Source organism: Mixophyes fleayi, chromosome 11 (assembly GCF_038048845.1).
Source record: "Mixophyes fleayi isolate aMixFle1 chromosome 11, aMixFle1.hap1, whole genome shotgun sequence".
NCBI classification, from domain to species: domain Eukaryota; kingdom Metazoa; phylum Chordata; class Amphibia; order Anura; family Limnodynastidae; genus Mixophyes; species Mixophyes fleayi.
Genome location: NC_134412.1, coordinates 74,457,018 through 74,482,114, shown reverse-complemented (window position 1 = coordinate 74,482,114; position 25,097 = coordinate 74,457,018). Strand labels below are relative to the sequence as shown.

At 39.4% G+C, this 25,097-nt stretch overlaps 1 protein-coding gene across 2 annotated transcripts in view; it reads left to right on the top strand.

The window, feature by feature from the left end:
- Positions 1-25,097, top strand: part of RER1 (retention in endoplasmic reticulum sorting receptor 1) — a 26,932-nt gene extending 1,835 nt beyond the window's left edge. For both annotated transcript variants that reach the window (XM_075191729.1, XM_075191730.1), the window contains exons 2-7: positions 11,126-11,213; positions 15,248-15,352; positions 17,170-17,269; positions 18,793-18,871; positions 20,130-20,265; positions 21,295-25,097. In XM_075191729.1, coding sequence (XP_075047830.1) covers positions 11,133-11,213; positions 15,248-15,352; positions 17,170-17,269; positions 18,793-18,871; positions 20,130-20,265; positions 21,295-21,384 — 591 coding nt within the window. In that variant the 5' untranslated portion in view covers positions 11,126-11,132 and the 3' untranslated portion in view covers positions 21,385-25,097. The remainder of the gene's footprint in view (positions 1-11,125; positions 11,214-15,247; positions 15,353-17,169; positions 17,270-18,792; positions 18,872-20,129; positions 20,266-21,294) is intronic.

The window sequence follows — 25,097 nt, the reverse complement described above, 5'->3', positions numbered from 1 at the left end:
TGTACCCAGCTTTATACTCTGTTCCTAGAATATTATATATCTGAAGACCATTGAGCGATCAAGCGCCAAGCTAATCTGGGTACCACACCTATGCAATTTATCGAACCAATCACACAATTCACAACCGTTTGTTCAGATATTGCAAGAGTGTGTACGCTCCCAGAATCATGTTCTACCATACCAAAACACATTGCATCTGTTGATTTGATTTTATAAACTTTCAAAAAATCACAATCAACGATGTTACAATGTCGGGGAAGTGTGTATGCACTCACGTTTAGCGGCGTAAGCAGATATCCGTAGAGTGTACAGTCGCGATCTTGTCAGCAGATGCTTATGAGAGATGAACATCACGGATTTGAAGGTAAATTGTATAGGTGTGTTCACATGAATCTGCATAATCATCCTCACTTTCAGTTGGTGAAATTGTTAGAGACATTGCATCTGAAGTATGAATGCCTAGGTGTGTGCCCAGCTTTAGATAATGCAGAGCTCATTCTGACAGCAGGAATCTAAAACAACCTATTTTGCAGACTCTCAAAGCAGTTTAAGTTTTGTCATCAGTATGCAAAGCAAAACCCATTCTGATGGCTATTATTCCAAGAAGCCCTTATTGTTGTGGCCTATAGATAAAACAGAGCCCATTCTCTTGATCAAAATAGAAAACAAAGACTATTGTGATGATCAGCACACAAACAAGACCATATTCTACTGATAAGAATGCTAAGCATAGCCTATTCATGTGATCAGAATGCAAAACAAAGCTGGTCATATATTCTCTTTTATACATGTTCCAACCCCTGCTGATAACAGAAACAGTGGATGATGGTTCTGATATTTCCAGAATGCTGCCAACTGACAGTTTGCTGCATTAAGGATGTGCACTGCGAGCTTAGAACATTGGTGTGTCCTGTTGGGTAATGGAAGAGGGAACAGGACATATTTAGGATAATCAAGAATATCAATGTATGTGATCTATTTGATGAGGGATCTTATGTTCTTCTGTAAACTAATAAATGCAAGCCATTGCAAACACACCTGGGCTGCAGCATGTCCTTACTGGAGCACACATTCCAACGGAGGTCTGAAGCCACAGGGAACATACAGAATGTATGACATGGTGCCATCTCAGATACTTTTTACACTTGTTTTAATTTGTTCCGAGCCAAATTGAAGTTTTTGCTAGGTCAGATCTGATGATTTCCTACTCCGACGCCTCCAGAGGCTCGTTGGAAGTTTGTTACCCACTCAAGTACATGTGGCTCTCTGAGTGGCAGGTAGTACTTCATGAGAAGATTATAAAGGGTGGAAATTAGGCCATTGTACTTGGAATGATAATCTGCACTTTTAAGTAGTAATATAATATGTTCTGATTGGTAAAAATTACAAACTTGCAAGAATTAATAAAATGGACCTTTTGGAGACCAAGGTGCCAATTTATGAAGCCTTAAACCAATGCGGAAATGGGTATTTTCGCATGGTTTAGGCATATTTAAGTAGAGTAAGGAGCTATCTCCTGCATTAGGCAAAGTACCGCACAATCCAACAGTGCCCATAATACTCAATGGGACTGCAGTCATCAAGCTCTGAAGAGTTTAGCTTTACGGAGTTTGACCCCAATGGCTAACGACATCTGAAGATGGTGTTAGCTGTTCATTCCTATGGGGAGAGCATCGCTGGAGAGGGATCAACTCTCCCCTGCGCTGTTTAATGAAGATGGCAAACTACACATTTGCTAAACAGTAATAGATCCAAAACCTCAACCTTGCGCATTCCACACAGCTGGAAGCTATGCGGGATGTGACCACAATATTATAGAATCCAGTTTCATATTAGGAAATGGTCATGGCATCCTTTGGCTATTCACTATAAGGTGTAGCCCCTTTAAGGAGTTACTTGTGTGACCCTTACCTATTGGGTGCAATGTCATTGTAGTCACTGACACTTGAATCATGAGTGTCTCCTTTACCTAAATAGTATGTTATGTAGAAAAATGAATGTATAATTTTCACACCGAAATATATGTTCTAGTTTGCTTTTATTTCAATCTTTTAATTTCATATGACCTTTATGACATAGAATTTACCACCAGGGTCATTTCTGCTGGCTATGGTGTAGGTCATTTCAGTGGTTAGTTGGTAAATTCTGTTTCAGAATGTCAGGTAGACTTTTAAAGATTAAGAAACCTGTAACATCTATAGCCCCAGAAATGACAGTTGTAAAATGTGTTGCTACTGTCATGCAGTCCAGCTAACTTTAGCAATGTAACAACTTTACTTTTAAATCCGTTGAATAAAGTAATACACAAACGTTTTTAAAATATTCAGTATATGTCGCTATAAAACGTTACCACCTTAAGTTAGTTTTAAAAGTAACAGTAGTCCGATGCCATCAACAGTTACCAGTTCTTTTTTTCTCAGAAAAGAACATCATCCTGGATAAAAGGAGACAAAAGGTACTTCTATGTCCGACACTCTCGGATATTACCCTGGAGTCTTGGCTTTAGTTTAAGGTCTAATTGTTTTTAACAAACAGCCGTGCTCAAAATGACAGCTTCGTGTCAATAAGAAATTCCTCCCGTATAATACATGAAAGATTATAATATGTACCTTCTGTCTGAAATATCTGCTTTACTGAACCTGTGTGTTTGGAGCTGTAGCCGCAGATCCAAATACTTACCTTCATAAGTGACTTTCCACCGTGCGGCTGGGAAAGGAAAGACTGCTCACGCTGAGGGGCGTATTCAATTGTTGGCGTTTCCTGCGGCGTTAAAATATTACCGTTATTACGGCAATTCTAAGCCAGATTTCAGCTCGCAGCTCCCTGAAATCCAGCATTAAAGGTACTGTAATTACGCGCACTATTACCGTAATGACGGTAATTACGCGCACTATTACCGTAATGACGGTAATTATGCGCACCATTACCGTAATGACGGTAATAGTGCACACGCCGCGTTACTCTTCCGAGTAACGCCAACAATTGAATATACCCCTGAGAGTCTGAGCAGTACAGGGAAAAACATGACCACTGATGAAGGTGAATGGGAGTCGATCCACAGTCTTACACAGTCAATCGGCTACTCCAAACCCTGATCCTGGGGGTGGGAAGATACACTCAGTGCTGACCTTTCACCTAAACACATAAGCGCAGTGGTTAGCATTGCTGACTGTCATCACTGGGATCATGAGTTCGATTCGGACTATTTGTCCCTAACTGTGTGGAGTTTGTATGTTCTCCCCGTGTTTGCGTGGATTTCCTCTGTGTGCTCTAGGTTCCCCCCACACTCCAAAAACATACTGGTGGATTAATTGGTATCAGACAAAATAGACCCAAGTCTGTATTTGTTTTGGGAAATTTAGATTGTAAGCTCCTGTGTGGCAGGGACTGATGTGAGTGATCAGCGCTTATACTTGGATCTGTCCATCAGTTCAGCACACTGATATCACACACATGTGAATAGCACAGACTTTCCCAAATCCCATTTTAATATTGTCAACCTGTGGGGAATTTACAACCTATTGTCTTATTATTCACACCTACATGTTACATTATCTCGGATAGGTTATATTTTACCATCTACACCTTTACTCCAGAGACCAGACCAACCAAAGATTGAGAATCTACTGAGATCTGATATGCTCCTAGCGAAATCGCTCTCCTCACCAGGACACGTCTTTATATTCCTAATAACTGGAGGTTCCCATCATGTTTAATAACTGTGGAAAACATCATTAGGTGTTGCGAACAAGTCTGAATTATGTAGAATCTACATTGTAGATGATAATATCACTCGCATCAGTGACATTAATCTGGGGAGGCTTCTATATTTGTTATGAGAGGTCATGTAATATGTTATAAGAAAAGTAAACTAGCAGAGACCGCTACACAACTGACTAATGCAGAAAGGAAACTGCTTACATGTCTCTCTTCAGTGACAAAAAAAAGCCATTTTATCCCAATGGATATACCAAGATGCCAACCAAAGATATGGCTACAGATAAAAAAAAATAAATATATATTTATTTGGGGGTCCTCTCCACGCCTTTCTTTTATTTTAATAATCCCACTCTGCAAAATAAAATAACATTTTTGCACTTCTCCACAAACCCAGGAGTATCCAATCGCCTGCTCTGTACTTTTTAAGAAACACTCTTACTTCTCCCAAGCCCCTCCCCTCTGCCTGTGCAAAGGTCTTCTCCTCGGCTGTGGCACAATCTTATTCCGCTAACCTGTGCGTGTTACCAGAAATTGAGGCCCGTGACGGGACCAAAGCTGACACTGCGTCAGATCTTTTGCCTTTCATAAATGACCATCCTCCAGACTTTGTATTTGGGCAACAAAATTTATAATACTTTTCAAACAAATTGAAAATAGAAGCGGCCACCAGGAGTTTAGAAACTTGCAAGACTGTGACCATCATAGTTATTTTATCTTGGTTGGGGGGGGTACAATTGACTGCTCTTGTTGGCCTGTTCTCTTCTGATAGGTCACTAACTGACTATAAAGTTAGGTAAAGCTTGCCACACTGAAATCCGGCCAGATTTCTGCATAATGGCCAAATGTTATCATTTGGCCAAAAAAAGTAATTATTTTGGCTGGCTCAATCAGGTAACGTGTGGGCATTCCTGAAATTGCAGTCTGCCGTTTACCACTGTCTGCTTATGTTGTGTTTACCGTGTTATCTGGGCCCTTGACCTGGGCACCAAACCTCTTTTATCTGTCTAATTTGGCCACCCACAAAAATGTGAAAACTGATTTCTGTGGCTTGTTGCTCAGTTGATCGGCATGGTTAGCACTTTTGTGGATGGCATTACAGTGTATTTGAGGTCTCCAGAAAGTCTCTGTGCCGGTATTTTCCAATAATTGGTCAATAACATTCAGTTGCTGGTACTGTAGCAGCTGCATGTTGGGGAAAGGGCCACCATAGGAAGAAATGATCGTGGGTGGCAATGCAGCTTTAACTACTGAGCCTATGGCATTTTGATTGTAGTAAAAACTGCTGTTATATCCGTGAAAAAAATGCAATGATCTTCTCTAGCTACTGTTAATAAATGATACTGTGCTGCCATACTTCATTACCAAGTCAAAGGGGGAGATATTTTTTCTTAATACATTTAGATTTCCCAATTGTTAATAAGATTATTTTCTAACTATCGTTATTAAGTTTTCATGCTGGGACATGGGAGAATGGGTGGAGATTGGTCACTGACTGGTGATAACATGTTTAAGCACATCTTCACTGTTAACATGAGCACAGTGGTACGTTTCTTTTTTTATTGCACACTGCCAGTACTGTAAATGTTAGATACAGAATTAACCTGCCTGTAACTGCTGAGATGTATGGAGAGATTTAATAGAGCATAATTTAGCAGTATATTGCAGTTCTAACTGATTTGAGATGACAGGCAGGTCCAACTACTGATGCTAAATCTCCTAAATTCACAATGAATAAGGTATGGGAAGTCCAGACTAGTATCTTTCTGGACTCATTTGGTACAGGTCAGCTGGATTCTCCAGCACACAAGCAGGTATCTAAAAACAACACTGATATATGCTATATGTGCACCAGAAGACAGCAGAAGAATGTAAGATTTAAATAAGAGAAGAGTGTGAGTTGTTGCTTTGTAAGGGGTTACCTTACATATGTTTGGATATTTGTTACAATTGTTTATCTACAGAGTAACAGAGATATTCATAATTACTGCTATTTTGTAAGTGGGAACTATAATTATCCAGTAATTATACTTACTAATAGACAATAGTTCTTAGCCTGTTTTAAACATGGAATTAGAGTTCCAATATAGCCATGCAAGAGTTTACAGACCTTTATATTGCATGTGTTTTCAATGCTAATAATATGAGTATATATGGGTCCGACATTAGAAACCATTGTATCTAGGGTGGCCATACCCATTTGCGGCTTTACTGTTTTACTACTTTAAAATAGACTATTAAATGCATTTAATTTACAAAGAGACATTCTTACCTTCTATGGAGTTGTGTGCCAGTGCAGGAACTTGTTGGTTGACTGTGTGTTCCTGCATGTACGAGTGATTTATTTTATTAGTCCAGCTACTGATTTAGGTGGTTACATCTTTTCTGTATTTGCAGCAGCTGTGGATAAACTGAAGACACCTTTTAGCCATTGGACAAACTAGGCAGTTTCTTGTGGCAGCAGGAATTGAAAATAGTGTTAAAAGATGATTGTATAAGCCAGGGTTTCCCAAACCCAGTCCTCAGGGCTCCCCAACAGTGCAGGTTTTCCATATCTCCTTGCTGGAGCACAGGTGTAATCATTACTGACTGACACATTGTAACAGATCCACAGGTGGCCCTAATTATGTCACATGTGATCCAGAAAACCTGTTGGGGAGCCCTGAGGACTGGGTTTGTGAAACCCTGGTATAAGCTATATCCATACATGTTAAGATCTGGTTAGTCAGTCTGATCGCTGATTGGCTGGATCTGTGTTCAGTTTGGCTACCAATGTGAGTGGCTAAATTGGATTACACGAGGAGCAATGAGATAGAGATATATATATATATATATATATATATATATATATATATATATATATATATATATATATATATATATAATCCATTAGTCAGTCATTTATTTCTGCAAGGAATAATAAACTTTAGTTTTTATTCTCATAGGTTGTGATTGCAGTATTTTCTGATTGATCAGTCTCTCAAGGTGCTAACCAGCAAAACAATCTTGTTCTCACAATGTGATCCTATTAGACGAGATCTTGCAATAATCACTACGTCTATGCCTTATGGGAAGATTGAACCAAAACAGGTCATTCAGAAGTTTGATTGGCCAGTACTTGAAAACACTTGTCTCGCTTATGTGTGTGAAAAATGAAAGAGTCTTAATTAAACATTAAACAATTTTTCAGATTGTTGAGTTCACCCAAATGTTTTATAAAAATTGTTTGTGTAACGATCTATCAATTGAAATTCATAAATGTCTATTGAATAAATACATTGTGTGTGTGGGTACCCTAAGGTCTGCTGTAGTTTGTATATATGTATGTAATGACCCCTGAACTCTAGCTGCAGTTTGTCCATCTCGCTCCAGTAGTTGCTAGTAAACCACTATGTATAATGTGATCTTGTCATTTACTGGCTGAACTATATATATACTGGCCAACATTTACATTATGTGCTCTTTATGGCAGCTTGACAACTTCCCCACCTTGTGAGCTGATGTGAAACAAAGATTTGCATGAGACCAAACTGTGTATTTGTTTGTGGATATATTAGACATATTTAGTTTCAGAGCTTTGCTATATGAAAGTTCTGCTCTCATCCCGGTTATGTCTACTTATGTTCATCGTAGCAGTAAGACCGCCATAGTTTAGATTTTTTTTTTCCTGTGTGCTTAACATTTTAAGTAAAAATGTAAAACGCTCTATGGTTGGTAAATATCCCCCCACATGGGAAAGTTGTATTGTGATAACGATCACTCTTTCATGGCTTGTCATTTTTCACCTTGTTCTCTAAAGAATGTGTGGCTGTTTTATTATTAATTAGCTGGTATTATGCTCCATAGCTTAGCATACCCAAGACAGGCTAATTTACTGAAAATATCACCAAGTGAGACCTGACTGCTGTGCTAAACTCTTGTAGAGACCCATAGTGAAGTCAAATCACATTTTTTTTTTCACGGTGGTGTATCTTTATATCCATTATCCCTTGTACGGTGACTGAGGGGCAGGTGGGATGGGAAACGGATTAATGTGAAGGGTCCTGTACATCGGACAATTGCTGCTCTGCTTTTTGGGAGGGGGGGGTGGGGGGGTCTACTGTATAATTCATAGCCGGGGGTGGAGTTGTCTTTAACGCCCAAAACCGATTGCTCTGCTATTAATGTTTAAATAAGAACATCCTTGCTGGAATTCAAGGAGATAAGTAAAAAAAACATAGTTTGTGAATAGAACGTTTACATAGGTGGGGCATCGACACCTCTTCTACCTGCGTGAAACAGGCCCAGCGGTAGTAGGACAGTGATTGACAACTCACTGGTTCCAATTGGTTGAACTGGTCGACCGGCAGTAAAGAGAAGCGTGTATTTTTCTTAATTTTTATTTTTTTTAAATTCTCCCAAAAGCTATTGGGGGGGCGAGTTATCCTTTAATAAGTTACCCAGATATGTAGGTATTACTACCACAGTCCAGTTTCTTTCTTTTTTTCAATAGATAAGTTATATATTTTATCGTAACATTCTTTGTCCAAAGTGCCCGTGGAGGAGAGCTGCAGGTTGAGTTGCATTTAGACCTGTCATAATGAATGGTATTTGCGGCTGTTGTCTCTCCTATATCCTGTTCTCAAGGAACACACCCATGAAAAGAGATTACTATCTGACTCATCCTTTCAAGGGAGAACTTCCATTACACCAGCGTAATGTTAACGTCAGAGGATATGTCTCTGCTACCTGCATTCAGGTATTACTGACTGAGAGTCCACTGCAGCTTGTGTCTGCTCTTTATTTAGGCAGAGATACTTAGTGCCCCTGTTTCCTATACAATGTGGAGGCAGCCATTTTGTGGGATGTCACAATATTCATGAGAATGTAGCCTATCCATTCGCTGGGAACTAGTGATGTCACTGGAGTTAAGGTGGTTTGACAAAAACTTCACGCTTGAATGACTTCATTACTTCTTAGGGAGTTAATAGACTGAATGTAGGAGCCAACTTTTAGGGGAGATTCAGTTATCAAAAAATATGCGCCAAGTGTCTCTGGAACGGCCGCGAAGACACTTCACGTATATATTCTTTAATGAAATATCCACTGATTTGTGCTCGCACCCCATAGAGATGCAAGCAAAACTAAGTGTATTTTTTTTACTGTACTACCGGTAAAAATGCACAGACGCAGTGTTCTCAGGAACATCGCAGCTAATTGAATCTCCCCCTTAAAATGATTGTGGATGCTAATGTCACCTTCCGCGTTACTTTTTCAAGTAACGCGGCCATTTGAATTCCCCCCTATAAGACCATCTCCAAGCAGCGTGATGTTCCTGTGACTATAGTGCAAATATTATAGTTTAAGTCCAACCTACCTGGAAGCAGCCACAAGAGGGAAAATTGACCCCAGAGTAAACGGAAGGATAGTGAGAATGGTAGAAAAAAAAGAGCCAAGGAAAAGTTTCACGGAGATACAAACTGAACTCTAAGGTGAAGTGTCTGATCGCACCATCTGATGCTTTTTGAGCGACAGTGGGGCCTGTGGAAGAAGACTCAGGGGGACTCCACTTTTGAAAATGCAAAGTAAAAAAGCCGGACTGGAATTTGCTAAAATGCATATTGACAAGCCACAATGCTTCTGGATGAATGTCCTTTGGACAGATGAGTCAAATCTGGAGCTTAATAAATAATCAGCTATATGTCCACACACGAAAAAATGAAGACCCGCTGTAAAATATGAAGGAGGCTCGGTTACGTTTGGGGACTGCTTTGGTGTGTCTAGAACGAGGTACCTTGAATCGGCGCATTGCACAATGAAATCTCAAGATGATCAAGGCATTCTGGTGCGAAACATGTTGCCCAGTGTCGGAATGCTCTGTTTCGGTCGTGGGTCATCCAACAGGATAATGACCCATAATACACAGCTAAATCCAGGGCCCTCTTAAGAACATTTTGGGCCCCCAGGCACAGCAATGCACCGGGGCCCCTATATATACAAAGAAAAAAAGATTTTATATATAATATATATATATATATATATATATATATATATATATATATATATATATATATATATATATATATATATATATATATATATATATATATGGGCCCTGCAGCCCAGGGGGGCCCGTCGGAGGAAGGAAAAAAAAAAACCTGAAAAAAAAAGAAAATACTTACCGTGCTGTCAGCTGGTGATCCGGCTCCCTCCATGGTCTCCTCCTCCGGCGCGCTCCGCAATGGATGTCGGGAGGGCGTCACGCCCGACATGCACTGCGAGCGCGACGGAGGAGGAGACCATGGAGGCAGCCGGATCGCCAGCTGACAGCACGGTAAGTATTTTCTTTTTTTTTCTTCAGTTTTTGTTTTTTTTTTCCCTTCCTCCGACGGGCCCCCCTGGGCTGCAGGGCCCCCGGGCACCTGCCCATTGTGCCCAATGGGAAAGACGGCCCTGGCTAAATCCAAGAGTGGATAAGAACAAAACATTGGACTAATTTGTAGTGGCCTTCCAAGAGCCCGATCGAACATCTATGGAAAGAGCTGAAACACACAGTCTGGAGAAGCACCTATCAAACCTGAGACAGCAGGAAGAGTTGTCCAAACTACCTATTGACAGGTGCAGAAGTGTCATTGAGAGCTACAGAAATCGCTAGTTTCCAGTAACTCGCTAAAGGTCATGCAACAAAATATTAGGTTAAGGGTCCCATCATTTTTGTCCATGCCATTTTCATTTATTTTATTATTTCAAATATTCAGTGGCATCAAAATTCAAATGCAAAGTCTGATTTCTATTCAATATGGAATAAACAATGATGGATGACAATTTACTTTTGTCCGCTTCAATTTATTTCAGAGAAAAATATGGGTTCTTCTTTTTTTATGGAAGGATACCAACAAATATGTCCATATTTTTATGTGTCAAAGGCTATGTATTACTGAACTGGACAATATACTTTAAAAATAGGTTCATACTTCAGTAAATATGTCCTCTGTGCCCTCTGCAGCTGGCTGCCATGCTAGGAATGAGATGATTTTCTAATACAGCAGACACAGAGTGACTGAGATATTTCCAGACTCTGCACAATTCCACCGTGCTGATTGGGGAATGCATACACAGGGCCCGTGATATTACAGCAAATCAGATGATTGTATTCTCATCCTTTTGACCTGCGTTAGATCCCATCAGGACTCTATCTTAACAGGAGCTTCAGCTCTCTGTAATGGCATAGGGTGGCAATACTTTACTTTTTAATAGACTTGCAATGGGATATCCAGTTAACTCTAAGTAACCTGGTTGGTATCTGAAGTGGTCTTTAAACAAATAACATTTTTCTCTGTTTTCAGTTTTCCCTCTCTTGTTTTGCATGACATAAAGTATGGTTCACTATTTGTCGCCGCATAAATTATTTCCTATTGTGTTTGCACAGAAACAGAATGTCAGAAGGCGACAGTATCGGAGAATCAGTACATGGGAAGCCCTCTGTGGTGTATCGGTTCTTCTCCAAGCTTGGGCAGGTAGGTGATATGCTGAAAAACAATATATATATATATATAATCTTTTCTGTATTTATTTTTTTCTTTCTTCCTTCCTGTGTATGAGATCCTTTGTCCGTTGTAATACTTAGTTTGGCCACTAGGGGGCACCATTCTTTTAAAATGTCATTAAGAGAACTGAGCTCATCTTAGAAAAATAAAGTCAGTGGATCTCATTTACAAAGCGGGCGTCTTGGTTTTGTAAAGGTGCTGCAAGATGGTCTGGCCACTACACCTCAAGGAGGAGGTCTCCTCTGTTCACAAGTGCACCTAGGTTTATGAGGAGAACGCACTATGTAACAAAAGTCCCCACTCCGACCACTGTAGAACTTCCATTACATTAAACGTTTCTGTTTTACTCTTAAAATATCGCTCAGTTTAGCCACATTTGTAGTTTTAAGTAAAACATGAGAGTGTGGAGACATAAGGACTTCCTGTGTTACATGTGGCATTTCTGTGTGTTTGAAACCTCCTTTTATACAGTGACCAAACTGTGATAGAAATGTGCTTTTCTGCCGAAGAAGAATCTGGAAGATGCAAAATGCTTCCCAATAAAAGTTAAGTTTCTTGTTGTTGCAGAGTATAAATGGCTGTATATACCCTTATTTACAGCCTAGAACCGTGTTGGCTAACCTGTGACACTCCAGGTGTTGTGAAACTACAAGTCTCAGCATGCCCTTCCAGCAATAAGCTGCTATATATTGGCAAAGAATGCTGGGACTTGTAGTTTTACAACACCTGGAGTGTCACAGGTTAGCCAACACTGGCCTAGGACAACCCAAAAATGTGTCTTCTACCTATTTTCATCTCATTTCAATAATATTACTTTAAAAAACATAACCAAGTTTTTAAATTTTATGAAGTGATGAATATTGCACTTTAAATATTGGCCGCTATATCTGCACATTTCAGTTAGTAAAGAGGCAAAATATGATGTTTACTTTGCTGTGCATTGAATGCAAGTGTTCTCCATATATTACGTATGCTGGCTTAGCTATGATCCTTTTTTTTAATTTACTTTAAGCCTGCCATGCTCTAGCTAATGACAGGCGCCAGTGGTTTCTAATTATTTGATTTCCATCTGTAGGTAAATTACTAGTGGCATTGTCAGTTACTGGAGAAACTTTGAAAGTTTGCAGCAAAATATTTATGAATATCATTTTAGTATTGGCGGAGAAGATGCATTTACATACAACTCAGTATAGTTACAAATGATTTTATGCTAAAGGATAATTGAATTTTTCTGTTTTGGGCGGCAAATTCTAAGTAAAAACCTGAGCCCATATGGTTGCTTACTTGGTGTCCAGTATTCAGTTAACAATACGTCCCACAAACCCTAAATACAAAACCTACAAAATCATACAGATTGCCTACGTTCTGTATACACGAGTACGTACGTTTGTGTCCGCTGAAATGTCCAGACATGGAATGCAGCATGAAGGTGTGCGCTAGTAAAGAGCAGTCTATACTCGGGGCTGGTGTCACTTGACTACTTGGCGTCTTTGAGGTTATAGTGTGGAACTGAGCGACAGGGGTAGGTATTGTGAGTGTTTAGGTGTAATTCCTCAATTGAGGTGTCCTTGAGTAAGATGATTTTTCTACAGTGCCTAAAACTTGTATAAAGTAAAAGTTAAAATTTTATTTTTTATCAAAAAGTGCATTTTTTGTTCCCCTTCCCTGTGCAGCTATAGACAAGCCATATAGTCTCTTTTTCCTTTTTCTTTAAATATATTTATTGCAATTTCAGTAAGGGTGTGTAGACTTTTTATATCCACTGTAAATTGCTTTGGAACGGACATGAGTGTTGACTCATTATTGTGTTCTTCCTTCCATTGTACAAATGTTTAAACTGTGTGACTATCCTCCTGCAGTTAGGTAAAAGCTGCTTGTAGAGGCCATAAAGACAGGTGGATGAGGTGCGTGCAGTGAATTTTGGTAAAGCACTCCTAGCTAGTGCCATTGCTGGCATCTCCATAAGAGAATCCTAGCAGTACGTGGTTGATGTGAGGGCAGAAAAGCAACGTATTCATTTTATGTTTCCAGTGTAAATACGATATATTTATTTTTACATAAAAAAAAATAATTTTAAAGTATATGTTCTAGTATTGCATTGTCTGTTAAGATTGATTTTGCATGCAAGATCAGGCGAGTTTGTTACATACCTTCTCTGTTTAACATTAGAATGAGTTTTATCAACGTCATCGTGCCCCTGAAACTGGAGCAGGGCGATAAATGAAATAATTTGTTTGCCTTGTGCGTACTTGTTTTCTCTGGAATATATAACATTACATGCCAGACTTTATAGAATTAAGTTTTGGGTGCCTCCGCCCCTTTAGCTTACAACAGTTTATTTGCTCGGGGGACGTAGGTACCACAACTCCTGCCAAAGTTTCATTTAACTGAACTGGTAATCAAACTTTTGGAAAAGTTCACTTAATCAGTGGTAATATTTCCATTTCTTATTTTTAATCGTATTTTCTGTGCCTGGCGTTTGGTTGCAGGCTATTTTTGCAGAGAGTAGATTTGACACTGCTGCGTTTCAGTGGATGATGAGGAGAACTTTGACTAAAATGGTGTTTTTAAAGAGTACTTGTCGTGTATAATGAATGGAGGTGGCCATTGTGTAAGGCAGCACAGTGGCTCAGTGGTTAGCACTTATGCCTCACAGCACTGGGGTCATGAGTTCAATTCTCAACCAAGGTCTTATCAGTGTGGAGTTTGTATGTTCTCCCCGTGTTTGTGTGGGTTTCCTCCGGGTGCTCCGGTTTCCTCCCACATACCAAATACATACTAGTAGGTTAAGTGGCTGCTGATAAAATAACCTGTGTGTGTGAAGTTAGACTGTGAGCTCGAATGGTGCTGGGACTGATGTGAATGCCAAATATTCTTTGTACAGTGCTGCAGAATTGGTGGCGATATATAAATAAATGGTGATGTTTGTGTACAGCAGACCCCGTATGCTTAATGTAGCCTATGAATTATCTAGGTCTGGGAACTAATGAATTGATAGGCTGAATGTTGGCCCTGCCCACAAAATGGCTGCCTCTGTTTGTGTATTTGCAGCAGTCAGACTTTGGTTGACAGCTTTATTGAGGGCTGTGCAGAGTATTGTTTTGAGTGTGTTTTGTATTCGTAACACAACAATTAATAGAAGTGTTCTTTTATATATATATATATATATATATATATATATATATATATATATATATATATATATATATATATATATATATATATATATATATATAATTATATATTTAAAATGTTTCTATTTGATGTGAAGAGTATTTTACAAGTCTCTGATCCACACAGTTCAGGAAATGGCAGTAAATCACTAAGCGTTAAAGGACTACTACCACTAAACTTAAAATGCAAACTGCACAGCACACTTCCTGTCAGCACCCATGCAGCCGCTCGGGCCAATGTTATTTATTAATAAAATTGCCATACTGACATTTTGTAATTGCAGTGTGTAAGGGCACTATATTCATTATATCTGGGCCTAAAATGGCTGATACGGCTGCAAACTGAAGACCATAGCCTGCAGTGAGATAGACAACAGGGTGACATAAATGATAAACCTCTGAATTCCTGTCAGAATATGTGAAATATTTAGCTGGCCACATTATGAGTGATCATATCAGGCAAACTGGCCATGTGTGAGATGGCCCAAAACAGCTATTCATCCAGATTAAAATTTGAACTACCCGTTGTGTAGTTAGTGTGTATTTGTCGCTAGATGGCTTCTAATATAAGGTCAGCATCTACACTGCGTACTGCTTGACTCTGTCATCCGCCATTTTAGTGTGTAAAAGGCTGCTCAGTCTTCTTTATTGACCGGTTAAGTCGGAGAGAGGCTTCACCCCCTCAGGCTAAGGCTTGTGTCGGATGACTTTATTCTGATAATCTGATTAGTTTAGTAGCTCTCTTTTATAAGACCACTTGTAAGTGAGGTTTAGCGGTCTGTTAATTTGGTAGCGATCTCATTGTATTAAACTATTGTCCTTCTGTTTCAGATCTACCAGTCATGGCTAGACAAATCCACACCTTATACAGCAGTGCGATGGTTGGTGACTCTCGGCCTAGGAATAATCTACATGATAAGGGTTTATATACTACAGGTACCTTGTTTGTTTTTTATTTTACTTTTTTATATAGTGTAGTTAAAGAAGTACTTACTGCTTCTATATTTTGACAGATTCACATAATGAATGACGAGTTAGCACTAGTGTCTTATAGCTTGAAAGCAAATTACAAATAGAGGGGATATTGTACCGTCTTGTAAAATATAAGAAAAACACAAGTCACTTAGGAGCATACTTGCCTACTCTCTTGGAATTTCCTGGAGGTTACCGAATTTCGAGTTAGGCATCATCGCAACAGAGACAGGGCTTAATTACGCAAATAACACGGTATCAGGCTCCGCTACACAATGCCGTCAATATTGGCATTTCATAGCAGGTGGAGTCGCCCGGGTTCCTCCTGCACTTGTCACCTGAACCCTCTCCCCGGGATTAGGTTATAAAAGGTGGCAAGTATGCTTAGGAGTATTGTAACCCCTATGAAAGCATGTGGCTGCAGGTAGAGTGCTTTTCTTCAGGTCACAGAACTCCAAAGTCACCTGTCAATTTTGTTTCATAGCAGGGGGTGGGGTGGGGGGTGGATAAATTACTCTTAAGCTGTGGTATTGGTTGACCTTTGCAAATATTTGGAGTTGTGGTAGAACAGGCATTTCTCCTGCATGGGCCCTTACCTGCCTGCGAGGCGGGCGTGTCACTGAACACTGGGTGGGCAGAGGCCTGATTATGCATTTAGTGTAACCGACCACCTTGTCCCACCCACTTGATAACGTTGGTTGCGGGAAAGTGTTATATAGGTATACGTGCAAATCCTTTCCACAACGAATTGTGTTGTATTTTTTTAATATGCCGAAACAATTTTTGTGATTAAAAATCACAATAACTAATGGGTACTAAAATTAGGTATTTGTGACTTTTCCCTCACATGCAAAACATTTCTAGCGCTAATTATGCGTTTTCTGCAGTTGTGTTGCGACTGCCGCAATTAAAAAGCAGATAAATATAACTCCAGACAATTCCAACTTTTAAAATGTACGCCATTGTGTCCCTGCGGTATGAGTAAAGTAACATTTGCATGCCACAGGATGCCTATCGAGTGTATAATTGCATGAGGCAATGAACCTATCTGGTTTTTTTTTGCAATTTTAATATTTTATGTCAAGAGTAGAAACCTCCTGAAATAGTTCCAGGAACATGACGGTGAATTGGCTTCCCCACATACCACATCTTAATGCAATTGAGCATCTGTTGGATGGAATAAATTATACAGAGTAGAGATCCACCATATACTATAACAATGTTGCCTAACCTGTGACACTCCAGGTGTTGTGAAACTACAAGTCCCAGCGTACCCTTCCAGCAATAAGCTGCTATATATTGGCAAAGCATTCTGGGACTTGTAGTTTCACAACACCTGGAGTGTCACCGGTTAGCCAACGCTGTACTATAATATAATATGTACAAATATGATGCACATTCAGTCCACATGGGCCCCTGTCCCACAGCTTTATACCTTGTCAATGACCAGATGAACTTGGGCTGTACTGAGGGCAAATGGGGGGAGTAACTCACAATTAGGCTATTGCACCTAATACAGTTTATACTATGGCTGTTGGTTGGATTGTCAGGAACTTGCTTACTTGTAAGAACATTACTTATTTTTAGACCCCAGCACCCCTATTGGAAAATACAGATAAGACCGTTTTAAACACAGAGCATTTTGGTTAAACCTCTAAATGTAAACAACTGATCGGGTATTCAGAAGACATTTGCAAATAAACATATAATAAGGGGTATGTTAGATAGTTTGATGTCTCCTGAGTTTTTCTCATGTATTTTTTTATCTGTTTTACCTGCAGGGTTGGTACATAGTAACGTATGCCTTGGGTATCTACCACCTAAATCTCTTCATAGCATTCTTATCTCCTAAGGTAGACCCGTCCTTAATGGAAGATTCAGGTACAGTCTAGCCTGCCTTCTTATTTACTTTCTGCACTAATCCTAAGAGCTGTGAAGTATAATACTGTTTTGATAGTGTTGGTTGTGAAAAATGTCACCTGTACAGAAGTAATATATGTTCATCACAATGGATGATTCTACAGCTCGTGGTGTCCGCCTGTACTATAGACATAACTTGTCCACTCTCCCGGAATGTCCGGGAGATTGGGCTCCTGGAATGTGCCCAGTTCTTAACGTGAAACTATTTTATGTCACTGAAACATAAAAATGTATAAAATCTAATTTTATTTCTCCTGTAGGTGTTTTTTCCCCCATTCATTTTATTGTTTTTCTATGCGCATTTGCGTTCCTGTCAGTAAGTCTGTTGAAAGCCACAACAGGGAGTCTTTGGGGGCTATAAATGCCTGATATTGGGAAAATAATTTGCAAAGCAGCAGACAACGAAGAGGGGTAAATGTTGAAAATATCAACATCCAGTCAGGTTTTTATTGGTTATTCAGATGGTAAGTAACGACAGGCGTCAAGCCCAGAACGTGCACTTTCCTCAGAGCGGGTCAGGTCTTGGCCGCCTCTCTAGCTATTTACTGATAACACCATGGATTCCCCTTCTTTTTGATGATTTGGCATTGCTTTCCAATGCTTAAATCTTAATAGTATACTAGGGGCGCACGGGGTATAATTTGTCACCTCAGAGAAAAGCATTGTAGGAGACATTTATAAATAAAGATGGACACTCAGATGAACTGTGCAAAGACTAAATACAAATATAATGGGCAAATATACAATTCATAAAAACTGTTCTATTATTCCTCTTGTTCTGAGGCACGTCTGACCTGGTGTAGGACTAGTGCCTCAATAATGCCAAGTAATGTCACACTGTGATAAGCTACACCCCTCTTAGTGATGTCCCACCTTTTTGTACCAAGCCACAAGGGAAGCAATTTGCCTGTGCACTCTGTTTCATAGGAATGGCTTTTAACTATGTGCCTTACACTTGTCTTCATTTGTACATTGTCACAGTGGAGACAGAGCTCAGAGGAGCATTTCAAAGCCTCTCTGTTCGCTGTCATGTGACTGTGGTTGCCATGGTAGTCTGAAATTTTAAATGGTAGCCTTAAGAAAAACTCCACAGATAAATGGTAAATACGAACATTCTTCTTAGAGCCTGTCACAGTGTTTTTTTTTTATGTGATTGTTGCTTTAAATGATTGTATACAATGTAGTTGTATGTGAGGTATAAACTGATCACTAATCTGTCACTGAAATTGTTCACTCAGAAATGAATAGATACAGTAAATGTATATGTGGCCTATTCAAAGCTTTAATGCTGAAGGGGGCAGATTTGGGAGTGTTGGGGAAACCGCCTTCCAGACGATGCCGGCTGCAAAAATATGACAGAAAAGTGTTGATATCGAACGTGCTGCCATAATTATAGATCTGTGTTTTACTGACAGGATTTAAACAGGCTTGGGGTATTAGAGGGGACTTTTCTGTCCTTTTTATATCTGTTCATTTCATTGTAGATGAAGGGCCTTCATTACCCACAAAACAAAATGAAGAGTTTCGTCCGTTTATCAGAAGACTACCGGAATTTAAATTTTGGTAAGTATTCGGAAATGTTCAACCTCCTGTTTGAAATCACCCAAAAATATATACAGAGAAACATGAAAAACCGACGCTAACATACATCTTACTCCTATGTATGAGAGCACTTACCTAACACTACACACCGAACATTTGGTTGGCTACTCCAAGTGAGAATGCAGCCTGTTAATTACATAGGAACAAGTGACCTCACCGAGGCACTAATATATTGGTGGAGCGCAAAAAATGGCTACCTTCACTGATGGGTCCTTTTCAAGGACGTAGAAAAAATATCATTATACAAATGAATGGGGGTAATTTACTCTAGGTGGCTATGTAAATAAATATCACCATAGAATTAATGGTCATTTATTTAGATATGCTTTTATATATACAATCCTGGTGTTTTATTGCACTGTCCTTCTGCATTGCTGCACAGTTTGGTTAGAGCAGAGGGTATTAATAACTCCCTTCCTATGTGAATTTAATACTGTATTTTATTACCTGATTTACTGGAATCTGTGACCAGTTCTATATGTATGAATCAATAAACAGGGGTTCCAAGGTATTCCACAGATATGTAACACGGAAGGTGGTTTCAGGCTTTTGTTTTTGGACGTTACATTATGGTATTCAGTGGCTTTTGTAATTCTGTTCAGATCAATAATATCCCCACTGAAGAAAATGTGCTTGAGCTCTCCATACTCTGCACTAGCAGTTTGCAGCCTCTTGTAATGTGTCCAGCAGGACCCGTGTGTGTGTGTAAATGTGCTTGAGCTCTCCATACTTTGCACTAGCAGTTTGCAGCCTCTTGTAATGTGTCCAGCAGGACCCGTGTGTGTGTGTAAATGTGCTTGAGCTCTCCATACTTTGCACTAGCAGTTTGCAGCCTCTTGTAATGTGTCCAGCAGGACCCGTGTGTGTGTGTAAATGTGCTTGAGCTCTCCATACTTTGCACTAGCAGTTTGCAGCCTCTTGTAATGTGTCCAGCAGGACCCGTGTGTGTGTGTAAATGTGCTTGAGCTCTCCATACTCTGCACTAGCAGTTTGCAGCCTCTTGTAATGTGTCCAGCAGGACCCGTGTGTGTGTGTGTAAATGTGCTTGAGCTCTCCATACTTTGCACTAGCAGTTTGCAGCCTCTTGTAATGTGTCCAGCAGGACCCAACTGTGTGTGTGTGTGTAATTTGCCCCCTCTCAGCTCCCCTGGATGTGATCGTTCCTAAATGAAGGGTTATTTGTGGCACACAGAAAATCTGTCTTCTCTTTGCTTTCAAGGCACTCCGCCACTAAAGGAATCGTTGTCGCCATGGTGTGTACTTTCTTTGATGCATTCAATGTTCCCGTATTCTGGCCTATCCTGGTCATGTATTTTATCATGCTGTTCTGCATCACTATGAAGAGACAAATAAAGGTATGTTCTAGCTCACCCTAATATCACATTACCTCAGACTGAAAGCCTCACCCCATTAGTATGTTACAGTGTAGGCCGGCTAAGGTGGTAATGTTCTCATGTTGGCAACCGCTGAGCACTCTTTTATTAACAAAATATACCCCCTAAAATGGTTTCCCACTTACAGAGGTTGTACACCCTTCTTTCTATAAATGCAGCGACCGCCACATCCTCTTAGTCCTGTCTTCGTAACTCGCTACCAAAACTAGAATTGGCATTACAGAAGGGAAGGTGTACAACACCTTAATGCACCAGTAGTACTATATAATTATATCACCTCCTCCCACTCCCGTCTCCAGGACGGGCTACACGCTAGCTGTGGAACAATCTTCCACATTCCATCAGGTTAGCCTCTACTCTCAAAGGCTTCAAGCGTGCCCTTAAGGCTCATTTCTTAGTTCAAGTCTATCAGTCCTCTTCCTAACTCCCTTGTCCCGGCTCTCTTCTCCAGTCAGTTCTACCCTATTTGTGTCTCCCCCTTTTCCTTTAGGATGTAAGCTCTCATGAACAGGGCCCTCTTTCCTTGTGTTCTCCTTCTACTGTTCCTTCACCCTCTGTACCTCTTGGCCTGCTTCCCTAGCCCTGTTTTCTTAAGCATCGGCCTACTTCTCGCTAATTACTACCATCACTCTCACGCACTGTCCCAGAAATATTTTGATCTACATTACCATGTTACCTTTATTTATTTTTAAAATTCATTCACTATGTTTGAACTTTGTATTTTGTTCTTCTTGTGTCATGGATCACTGTTTTCTGTATATGTCGTGTACAGCGCTGCGGACCCTTTGTGGCTCCTGTTGCACATAAATCTGTTGCACATAATTTTTTTTCATAGAGGCAAACCTAACTTATGTTTTAGGGAAATCAAATGTTTTATGTAGTTCTAGGCAATGTTATTTCACCACCCCCACAGAAACATACAAAATACATTTATTGTTTCATTCTAAAGCACAGTGACTGAAGAGTAATCTCTGTTCTTTTGTCTTCCAGCACATGATTAAATACAGATACATACCATTCACACATGGCAAACGGAAATACAGAGGAAAGGAGGAAACCGGGAAGCCATTCTCCAGTTAAAAGAAACTGTCACCTTCTTTTTGACTTTCTTATGTAAAAATGAAACCAACAAAAAAAGAAAAAAAAAAACAAAAACCAGTTTTGAGCCACTGTATCAATGCCTTTTTATCCACATAAGCATAGGTGATTTTAAAAGCTGGTAGAGCCTTGCTAACGATGCTCTTACCTTTCCACTGTAAGCAGGGTGTTACATCAGGGTTGCTGTATTTGTACAATCCAGTTAGGCAGCTAAAGTGGATCATATTCTGCTACACACTGAATTGAAGCAGTCATGTGACCTGGAGGCAGCCATTTTCTAGAGAACCAATATTCAGCCGATACATTAATGCCTCAGTGATGTCACAGGTTGCTTGTGAATTCATAGGTTATATGGTGAGGAGTATTGGCTCAGCCCACAAAATGGCTGCATCAACTGCATGTAGGCGATTGGTCCACTTTAAGCAAAATTGTCTCTATTATTCCTGCTAATATTACTAATTCAATGCGCTGCGCTCATTTGGTTAGGCTGTCGTCTGGCCTGAAGAAACTATTGGTAACCAAATTCCCGCAGTGCCTCATTTGACTTTAGGCCCATAAGATTTTCCCTATTTGAGGTAAAACCGCAGGCCGACTTTGGAATGATGATTAAATGGTAAAATTGCTCTTTCTCAAACAGAAGTATATGGGAGTATCTTTCATTTCATCCATTTCACAGTGATGATAACTTGCCTAGATACGTTTTCTGATTACTCCTGAACCAGTTAGATTTCTCATACCATAAAATTAAGAAGAAAAAAAAAAAGTGGGTGGAGTCCATTTCAATATATTGCTTTACCTGATAGGATAGGTTACCTGTGGCCCCCTAGTGATTGTGCCATGACACGCCTTATTTTGGGTGTAGCCTTCTCAGGAACAATGTAATTTTGCCTGTCTTGTGGAGACTTGTACATCCAAATTTGGGGGCAGTTGACACAGCACCCCCTTTATCTAAAATTTTTGAGTGTCATGGTGAACAAATCCAAACACGTTGTTGCAGAAATTTAGGATCAAAGTTTAATAAAGCTGAATGAAAGCCATTTAATTTATAATGCGTGTCTTCTCTATCACTGGGCATAGGCTCTAATCATATCCATTTAACTTCCACACCGCAGTGCAAATAGGCCACTCAAGTCACCCATGAAGTAGTAGCCTTAATTTTTCCTACTGTGAATTGGAACAGTGATCACACAGTAAAATACAATGAGGCCGCTTCATTTAGTCATGAGGTTCCGTAATATCTTCATTTGTTCCAGGCAATAGTCTTCATTCAATATGAGCGATTGTGTCATTATCGCAATTTCAGTATTTGTACTTAGAAACATAGTGAGGTTACTATAATACCTTGTGGCTACTTGAATTGGCCCCTTTTGATTCGTATACACCTACAGCTGGGTGATGAAGTATGACATTCTGGGAAAATGTAGTTTGTACCTAAAAATTATATTCTAATTTTTTCTTATGGAAGAATGGAAAAGTTTGGCATCACATAAAGAAGCTTAAAGTACAAAAATAACTCCAGTAAAAGCTGATTCAATATGACAGTGTAATTTGAAACACTCACAGATATGTAACATGTTTCTTACTTTTACAGAATAGATCATATTAGGGAGTTGAGTCTGTTCCGTGGCGGTGGGGGCGTGCAGCAATTATACCACACATTCTTTACATCCTGTTCTTTTCAGCATAACCTCCTAGTGACAGACTGAAAGGCCCCTCTAGGAGTTCATGGAAATGAGATGGCAGACACATGCTTGTCATTGTTACAACGTTCTCCTTTATAGCAAAAAGAAAACTTTGCCTGTGTATGGCAAAGATTACTGAGTTCATGCATCAGTTAAAGCCACAAAATAAGAGTTATTTTGATTATATACTATCAGCTAGCTTGTAATATGAAGCTTAGACCTATAACACTACTTAGGGGTAGATTTACTAAGCTGCGGGTTTGAAAAAGTGGGGATGTTGCCTATAGCAACCAATCAGATTCTAGCTGTCATTTTGTAGAAAGCACTAAATAAATGAAAGCTAGAATCTGATTGGTTGCTATAGGCAACACCCCCACTTTTTCAAACCCGCAGCTTAGTAAATCTAGCCCTTAGGGTTCTTGCTAGTTTATAGGCTGGTTGTTGGTTAGCAATTGGTTGTTAAACATTGGACATTGCATTGGATATTACGATCAGCAATAAGCTAGTTTTAGACACTTTGTTTTAAACTTTTCTTTGTGTGCCTATGAGTACAGTAACCATTTTAAGTTTTCTTTTCGTGGGCCTCCTATCTTAAAGGACAAATAAACCCTAAAATTGAACATTTCCTCTCTTTGAGGTAAAAAATTGAGACTTTTCATTGCTGCTTTTTTTAAAAGTAAAGCGTGATGGAGTAGCTCCTCTCCTGTACTTTTTAAACTGCAAAATACACATCTCACCCTCTTAGACAATGACTGAAAAGAAGACTAATATGGGGCAAAAATCTCCAGTGTCAAAGCATGGCATGTCAGTTATTTCCCATCAAACTTGTAGTAATGTTGGCTAGGACCCGTGTGTAAATACAACAATTTGTACATAGCATTTTTGTTATATGTGAGACTTCAAACCACTCAGACACTACTTCTATGATACAAGATAGTGCTACTCCATCGTCCTGATTAGATTTTTTTTAAGATGGCAACTGTCAGCAAAGGAATTGGTGTGAGCTTAGAAGGCTGAACATAAATCAATAAAGTGTACTCTGTATGGCAGGGCTGCACAACCTTTGGCTCTCCAGGTGTGAAACTACAAGTCCCAGCATACCCTGGCAGCTATTGGCTAGCAAAGTATGCTGGGGCTTGTAGTTTCACAACACCTGGAGAATCGTAGGTTTTTCAGGCCTGCTGTCTGGCAATCATCATTTTAAGCCTCTGATGGAGTACTATGACAGATATTTGTATTCTAACAACAGTAAATAAATTGTTCAAGAGCTTAAATTTTGTCTCTTGTATTGAAACCTACAAATCTGTGAATGCTACAAAATACATTTTCATTTTGGATCAACTTTTTGTGCTCATCAGTCCTTTTATAAAACATCTTGCAAGGTCACTTTTTGTTAACTAAATAAAAATATATAATATCTATGGTAACTAATTGTTAGATCTTGTTATATTACAGATAATCAGTTTTTCTTAATTTGGACAGATATAATAAAGGTTTGAAACTTACAAACAACACCTGCAGGGGTTTGGTTACGATAGTCAAATTATTTGTAGTGAACATTCTATATTAACATGGTCAAGTAGGGACAGACCAACTACTCCTGAATTACGTAATTGGAGATGTAGGAGAGCAAGAGTCGAAATTCTAAAAGTTTGATATTTGTGATTATTTGTATTTTCTTTTATTATCTTCAATGCTTTGTTGGATTTAAAAAGAACCTGTCCTCTACACAGAATGGAGGCGGCCATTTTGTATGCATAACCTAAATTAGTTGATAGTTGGCCTATCAATTCAATATGAACCAGTCACATCACTGAGGCATATCATGAGAAATAAACATAAGACACTGGTTCCTAGTGAATTGATAGACTGTATTACCATGTGTATTTCTTCAGTTAGCAAAATGGCCGCTTCTGCTGTGCTTAAGCAAAATGTAAACTTTAATGGTTCAAAACAATGTTTTATTTAAAATCACTCTGAAAAAGTAAATTTATATATAATGTCCTATTTTAA